Genomic DNA, 8,665 nt, shown 5'->3' on the forward strand with positions numbered 1-8,665 from the left:
GGTCAGCTGGGTTTTCATCTGAAGCATCCAATATTGGAAGGTAGTTTAATTTACAGTCATCCACAGTAAGATGAGCAGCTGATAGCTGATTTTTGAAGAGTAACCCTAACCAACAATGAAACTTAGAAGGTTAAGAATGTGTTTACGGATCTGAGGAACAAATAATTTATAATAATAATAATAAATGTGGATGTGACTTATAGAAATATGCATTTCACCTCATCTACTTTAATTATCTTGTTAATTTATCAATGATGTCAATAATTTAATCTTTATGCAAATGTGTTTAGACTGTTTGTCATGTTGGGATCTACTTTCCTTGCCCACATGCAGAACACCACAGGAGAACAGAAAATCAGTTAAGGGTTGTTTATTGAAATACAAAGACAAGGTGGGTGGTGAAGGTATGGTCCCTGGGGAAGGCTCACAGAGTTGTCAGCACACTATGGGACAATAAAAACAGATGGTGAATTTTAGGTAATCGGAAATGGGAGCTGTGAGACAAATTAGACTGATCTTACTTGTTGGAATGATGATCTCGGTCTGGGAGGGGTCGACAGCGGGTTCGGGGCTTTGGTCTCTTTGTGTATATCTTTGAGTCGGTCCAGGTTCCAGAGGGGAAGCTTGGCTGAGCAGGATCTGGATGGAGATGCGGAGGGTGCGGTGTAGGGGGTGACAGGTAAGTTCAGGCGTGATGGGAGAACAGAGGAGCGGTCCGACTGATAGCTGGAGAATCCAGGAAATGCTTGTGATCAGATTGAAGAGGTGATAGTGGAACTCAGGAAACCAGTGGGTAATATTCAGGGCGTCACAAGGAGAGGGAATCCAAATAACCAGGACAAGATCTTCTCTAGGAGAATCCACGGCATCACGAAGAAACACCTGAAGAAGGAGGACACGAGAAGGATTACTCAGAAGGTTTCTCTAGGAAATCACAGAGAGCTAGCTCCGGGGGGCTCAGAGTACCATTGCTGGCAAAACACTCAGGCGTAGAAGTACTGGCAGTCAGCTCTTCTTGAACTCCAGGAGTAATGAGATGATCGGACACAGGTGCGCTGAACCATGGGCACGCCCCTCCAGGAAAAGGCAGCCTCTGACGCTATCTGGTAGATGAATGGTGAAGCAGCAGGAGAAAAAACCCACAAGGAAAACCAAAACCCCGGTTCCCAACACTGTGGGTGGTAATTACAGGAAATCCATAGAAAATGCAAGAAAATACGACAGAATTCAACCCAGAAGATGTACTCAATCCATTACTCTGATGGAACATGTCTGTGTGTCACCAATAATCACTGCCAATACAAACAGTTTTTTAATTATACACTGGTCATTTATGTTATTTCCAATGTGCCTCAAATGACAGGTAACAGTTCTGGACTCATAGAGCCGCACTGATATTTCAATAGATGTCAGCTAGATTTCCACAGAAGTGCAGAGCTGTCTGCATGTTTGTTTCTCATCATCCAGCAGAAGGCCAGGAACCAAGTGTTATCATTAACACAAAAAGAGAGAGACTTCATATGGTGGAAAAATGTAAATATCTTGAAATCATGCCAGTATACTAAAACCCATCATGTCTCTCTTCAAGAGGACAATTAAAACCATTGACAAGAAACCATCCCATTTTCACTACTGTAAAAATCATAAACCAGAAGAGACTGCAACATGCTGAGGTGCAAAACACAGTTCAGCCAGAATGTGGCATCTGTCAGAGGCAGACATTAATAGAACGGACACGGTTAGCGTATTATCACAGAACGTGATAACTGTATCATTTTTAAAAAGAAACTCAAGCATTGGTCAAAAGCAAACCAGTTATGTATTCATTCACAGTGATTTCCACTGCTTGTTGTTGAGGGTCTTGTACTCTAGAGGGTCTTATTCTAGATTGCTTAAGTCTGTTATTTCTTGTGTAAACAGAACTACTGTCTTCTGTCCTATGAATTATACAATGAGGTGTTAAGTAGATTTTTGTTTGTGAATATTATTGATCAATGAGCACTGTCCTATTCAAATAAACAATTAAATTAAATTAAATTAAATTAAATTAAATTAAATGCTTTGATCCTAGTATAACGCCATTACCAGATCATCCATGTATAAAATGGTCAGAACAAGCGAGATAGCTCACTATGATGGAAGCCCAGATGAGGTGAGAGGCTGCTCCAGTTAGAAAGCAGCTTCACGGCACAACTCTGCCAGCCTTGACTGATTGGTCAAAATGGACGAGGATTGCAGCTCAACATCAAGAAAAACTGTCTAAACACAAAGTGTACCTTTGTACACTTTGTGTACAAAGAAACTAAAAGGTTCTGGTGTCCTGCAACTTTTAGATGCCCTCCTGGTCCACACACCTGAATCAAATAACTGAATTAGCTCCTCAATATGCCATCAAGTTCTCCAGAGTCCTGATAATAATAATAATAATAATAATAATAATAATAATAATAATAATAATAATAATAATAATAATAATAATAATAATAATAATAATAATTCATCCATTTTCTGTACACCCTTGTCCCTAAGAGTGGTTGGGAGGGGTGCTGGTGCCTATCTCCAGCTAACGTTCCAGGCGAGAGGCGGGGTACCCTGGACAGGTCGCCAGTCTGTCGCAGGGCAACACAGAAACAGACAGGACACACAACCATGCACACACACTCACACCTAGGGAGAATTTAGAGAGACCAATTAATCTGATGTTTTTGGACTGTGGGAGGAAGCCGGAGTGCCCGGAGAGAACCCATGCATGCACAGGGAGAACATGCAAACTCCGTACAGAAAGACCCTGGGCTGGGAATCCAACCCAAGACCTTCTTGCTGCAGAGCAACAGCTCTACCAACTGCATCACTGTGCAGCCCAATAATAATAATAATAACAATAATAATATGTTTTATTTATAATGTCCTTGATATCTTTCTTTAGGTCTCAAAGGGAAATAACATTATTCGACTCAGGTGTGCAAGAAGCAGGACAGTAGGGACAATGTTCTAGCATGTCCTGGGGCCCCTAAACATCTCACCAGGGAGGCTCCCAGGAGGCATCCAACTGGCTCCTCTCAATGTGGAGGTTTCCATGTATCAAGTGATTACAGCCTGAATTCGACCTTATTAATTTAGTTCAGAAAGGCTACATTCACACAACAGGTTAATACTTCAAATTTTTGCCCAAATGCGACCTACATCTGGCTTTTTTACCACAGTCTGAACAGCCCGATTCCAATCGTTTCACCCAAAACAAAATCGAATGTGTTCCACCTCCCTAATAGGAAATTAATCGCATAGTGTCTGCAGTCTGAATGGTCATGTCGCATTTTATCTGATTTTCATGTCATTGAAGTGAGTCGTGTCATAATTCTGCACCAGAAAAGGCCAGACACTGTAAATCTTAACATAAACAATGACTGTATATTATGATTATGAAATGATGAAAGAAATCTGTGACAATGAAGCACATCACATCACAATCAGACCACTCCTTGTTTTGACTTCACATCCAACCAGACTTCTCTATAGAAGCTGCAGCCAATGCTCCAATAAGGGCTGTTCTTGTTAGCTGAGCTTTCTTTTTATCAGCTTCCTTCATGTTGTTGTGAGTGATCTTGTGACAATGCCGTTGGCTTGCATTGCTGAATAAACTATAAAATCGAAAATGGCTCCATCCATTGTTACTTCTATAAACAGTGCACTGCTGTGTGACACCAATGTTCTTCTTCAGCTCAAGCGGGGTGCTTTGGGGACATAAACCATTCACACATAAGTCTGAGTGCGGTCGGATTTAATTAGTACAATGAAAGATCGGGCAAAAATAAATAAATCAGATTAATTGAGCATCAAGTCTTGTTGTGTGGACATAACCAAAGACTTTATAGAAGTAAAAGCTACCATATGCTATTTTTAAGACAGTGTATTTTGAAAAATAGGATAAGAGGTTTTTTTTTATTTGGTCCACATAATTGATTGGTTATTTCCAGTGGGTAGCGGTAATGGTCTATTAATTTATTTGCCAATCACAACAAAAGTAGAAGAAGAAGAGGAACCAGTTACAGTGCCTGGGAAAAGGACAACCACACCTAGCAATGGGGTCAACCACCTCTGCTCACTAATATGGGAATTTCTGTCATGTCCTGGCTCAGTCACTTTCAGCAGCAAAAAATAATCTTTCTGAAGCTAGGTCTGTTTAGGGCTATGATGGGAACCTCTAAGAACACTGAGAATATAGCCCCATGTTTTAGCAAGTCTTTATCATGAAGTTTCACTGTCTCACAACGCTGTAAAGAAACTAGGCCTGTGTGGATGCAAAAAGAAAACAGGTGGTAAGAGGGAAGGTCAAAGGGGGACACTGACCTTGAAACTACCAAGCTGCATCAGCATAACGACCAGGTAACCCAAAGCAGACCAAAACCTAAAGGGAAGCGGGAGGAGAACGGTGGTGTGTTACAAAACACATGAACACATAGCAGTGGCAGCAGAAGGTGAGAGTCAAGTATGAGACACGTGTGCTTTCTCATGTTGGAGCAAAGAGGAAACATCCCTGTCATAATCATTTCAGATTTCATCTGGTTCAGATGAAAATATAAATTACCAAAAATGAGTGGAAACACAGGTGGGCAAGCAGAACAACAAAGAAGAGACAAACAAACAAAGAGACAGCAACTTACATTTACAATAAAACATCTGCTTAAAACTTAAAACATCAAACACATGGTTTCATGCACATTGATGAGAGTTCACATGCTCTGTGTCCCCCCAAAAAACAATTATTAGAAGTACATCTGCTCTGAGAACAGCTATGTTTGATTTATTTCCTAAAGGATCATAATATTTATTTCTAAGTACAATAGATATCCTCAAATCATCTTGAAACTAAGATGGCATTTATGGAGTCCTGCAAAACTTTAAACACCCACGGACCTTTTCTACATGGCCTCTGCGATTCCGATAGTCTCACTCTTCACGTTAGTCTCCCGTTCCACTTGGTGCTGCACTTTATAAAAATTTACTTTTAAATTATTTATTTCAATAATTTAACTTTTGTTATGTTGATAATTTAGGGACTAGACAGCTGCTGTCTTCAACACATTGCCTTTGTACAAACACTTTACCTCCTGTCTTTTCCATTACTAGTCATTTACTGTTATTCTTTTCAAATATATTTAGTCTCCTACTAGTCTTCTAAACACATTTTTACATTCACTCCAACATATTCTTCTGCCTTAAGTTCAAACCAACACCACCAAACAACTTTGCCAAAAATGCTGTTGGTCTGGCCCAATCCAGCTGTTGTGAAAATAGTTACTCACCAGTCCACAAACTGCTTCAGCTGCCAGTTCTACTATGATGGGTTCTGCACACTGTTTCACAACAGTTACCTGAATAACAGCAAAGCTCCATAGACCATCTGGTTGGAGGTTTTCATGTTGAGGTTGATTGAGTCTGCATCTACGTCTTAAGTTCCTTTTGGTCTAACTTTATGTGGCTCTAATTTCATTATGGAAGGACCGTGGAGGATTTTTTCCTTCCAACACTGTTTCATTTCATTGATGTTTTCTGGTATTGGTCCCACCTAAACATTTCACTCAATTTAGGGACTGAACATTGACTGGGGCATTCTTTCCTTTTTAAGCTATTCTTTTGTGAATCTCCTGTTTTTTTTGTAATTTTTTTTCTGTTTTTATAAGGACATAGTCTACATAAAGTTTAATCTATCAAAAATATGTCCCCAAATTTGGTATACAGACAAGCTGGGTGTCTCAGTGACTGCAAGAAGCACATGTCACATGGTCCAGTTTCTCTGTAAGCAATGTAAACTCTGGTCTTATCATGGATTTTCTGAAAATTCCAGTACTGGGAAGATATCCAAATGCTTTTGGTGATTGTTCTGAAAATAATTTCCCCTGCCTGCAGATTGAAAGACTTTAAGGTCAGGAAATGGCCTTGTTATTCTTCCCAGACTGATGTGCAGCAATTTTGCTGATGTCTTTGTCAAGCATTGCTTTTATAGAAATATTTATGTCCCATCTTAGTAAACTGCAATTTCTTCTGCTTTGATGGTCACAGGTCATGATTTTTTATTTGTTTGACTTTATGTATTTGACAGGAAAATGCAGGCAAACGCATAAAACAGTCTGCAGGATGCTATGCAAAAAGTTTATACCTAAAGCTAACTTACAGTCCTATTATATATATGTACAGTATATGTGTGTATAAATAAACATAGAGGATCACACATCAGTAATATACTGAAACTAAATACAAACAACTCAGTGCAACTTACAAATGAGTACGTATTTGGTTACTGTTAACCCAAGTGCTTTTCATACAGCTGAACATTTTAAATTCAGATATTGTCTTAGGCTAGTATGCAAAAATGTTTACAAAATTCTGCAGAAAATTGATTGAAAAAGCAGACTGAAAAATCAAAGTGCTGCAGAGTGGAGCTTTACAGCTTCATAGCATTTTGCTTTTTTGCTTAATAAATGTGTGTAAGCAATTAAATATTAATTATAAATTACTAAAGCTGTCAAAGATTAGCAATTGATGTTTCTAAAGAATGTGGTAGTGACTGAATCAGATTGGCTTTTGTCCACAACTTTTATTGTTTGATATTACGGTGAAGCCAAATACTTTGTGGCTGAGGTCTGAGCTCATGTTGTCATGTTGTAATTATGATATGTGAGAAAGTAACATAACATGCAGGAGGGCAGCCTGTTTTGGAATGTAATATGTAAGGTCTAATTTAAAACAACTTTGTTTTCTCTTAATTGTTTTAGAAATTTTATTGATTATGAAATTAGCTGATTAGCTTCCAAATGATCAGACAACTGTGTACCAAATATTTTCTCAATAACTTTTGGTAATGTAGGCAGAAGTGATGTGGGCCAGTAACTGTCTTCCTGTCTTCCTTCTTGAATTATTGGTACAAAACATCATGTACATCCTGAGGACAATTTAGAAGTACTAATGGACAAATTGACAAGATGTGTCAATAGCTTAGAACATTAATATACTTGTTTAGAAAGATGCAATTCAGATCATAAGTACAATTCGCGTTGGAGTTAGACAAATTTGTGATTATTTGCACATTTGTCTCTTCAATCAGTTTAATTGAAAAAATAGATTACATGTGCCTTCTGGTCAGGATAATTAATATGTTCAGGTGATACCATGTCTGCTTAGTTCTTCAACTGACCATAAAAAATAAGAAATGACATTCATTTGCCATGACAGCACTACTTGTAAAATGTATGCCATGTATGGAAAGTTTCCCAATGCCTCTTAATATAGTTGTGTTTTATTAAATTGCTTGCAAAGTAAAGCATTGTTGCCCTTTGCATTTTCAATACTTTTAAGTTACTTCTGCTTCACTCATTTGTTGTAACACTTTATTCTTAGACTTTTGTAGGTTAGTATATCATTGGTAAGTCAGGACCTTAACAATTTCTTTATCTATGTCTTGCATCTTCATTAGCTTATTCATTTTAGGATTTAGTCAAGGCAGGGTTAAAAAAAACAATTTATTAAAAGTGTATTTAACTAACGGCACCTCTTTGCTGTTAAAGTTTACCTGAGAACAGATAGTGGACTTACTTTTCACATAAGGCTTTTCCCCTTTGGCTTTGTGTTTGTTTCAACGATAGTAACATTATGGACTTTGGTGTATGTTTCTGTACACTTAAGGTTAAATTGAAATTATTTTAGTACTTGTTAAAAATTCAGATTTTCTTTAATATGGCCTGATATGAAAAAGGGACAGTAGAACTAAAAGAAATTTACTTTCCACATTAACAAAAGCTGCACACGTTGAAGTGTAATGCATAAACATGACACTAATTACTACTAACAATGTATCAGGACACAATGAAGAAACTATTGCTATTGATAAACTATAGCGCAGGATTTTGACAATGGGAATCCCCACACAAAGAGGGAAGGGGAAGCCTCTCCCCAGACTCCCTGTAAGTCTCAAATCAGGAGAAACTAGGGCAGCATCTCCAACGTGAAAAACATGACGCCATTCACAACCTGAACTGAGCTGTGCGCCTGCGTTCAGCCACATCTGAACATTTCACACACAACATGACTTCGTATGTTCTCAGCCTCACACCCTACAAGACTGGTATTAGATCTAGAGACTTCAATTACATTGTGCGGTTTGATATAATGCGAACTAATGTATAATGCTGAACCATAAGCATCAGGAAAACCATATTTGGCTTGTGATAAGTAGTCTGATTATAATATATAATTTTGTTTACTTGTCGAATTGTCTATATGTCAAACATGCTGCTATAGAAAAATGTCCTGTTGCATATCCTGATAACGACAGTTTACAAAGCATCCTTCGCACAGCACAGAACGGCTGTATGCGGATAACGGAGAGCAGGCCCGCTGCTGCTGAACGCTGAGACATGATAGTCTGACATAATGCTACAGCATCAACATTACACAGCAACAATGGAGACCGCCTACCTGGGATAACAGAATCTGCCGGTGGATCATCCTCCTCTGGTTAGGAGAAGGGCTCGAGGAGAGGAGACTCGCGTTAATTTACACCAGCTTCCATATCGAAAGTAGAACACAAACACCGTCGCTTCTGGGCCGATGGGGCATGCGATCGAGGCTCGAGTCACATCCTTTCCTCTTTCTGAGGACCAACAGTGAA

At 38.7% G+C, this 8,665-nt stretch overlaps 1 protein-coding gene across 8 annotated transcripts in view; it reads right to left on the reverse strand.

The window, feature by feature from the left end:
• hecw1a (HECT, C2 and WW domain containing E3 ubiquitin protein ligase 1a) overlaps positions 1 to 8,665 on the reverse strand; it is a 66,493-nt gene extending 57,828 nt beyond the window's left edge. For 3 of the 8 annotated variants that reach the window (XM_032551139.1, XM_032551135.1, XM_032551133.1), the window contains exon 1: positions 8,473 to 8,665. In XM_032551139.1, coding sequence (XP_032407030.1) covers positions 8,473 to 8,502 — 30 coding nt within the window. In that variant the 5' untranslated portion in view covers positions 8,503 to 8,665. Of the gene's footprint in view, positions 1 to 521; positions 883 to 966; positions 1,654 to 4,347; positions 4,406 to 8,472 lie in introns of those variants that run through there. The other 5 variants (XM_032551142.1, XM_032551134.1, XM_032551137.1 and 2 more) reach the window with 4 other exon arrangements.

The sequence above is a fragment of the Xiphophorus hellerii genome, chromosome 21, assembly GCF_003331165.1.
Source record: "Xiphophorus hellerii strain 12219 chromosome 21, Xiphophorus_hellerii-4.1, whole genome shotgun sequence".
Lineage (NCBI taxonomy): Eukaryota > Metazoa > Chordata > Actinopteri > Cyprinodontiformes > Poeciliidae > Xiphophorus > Xiphophorus hellerii.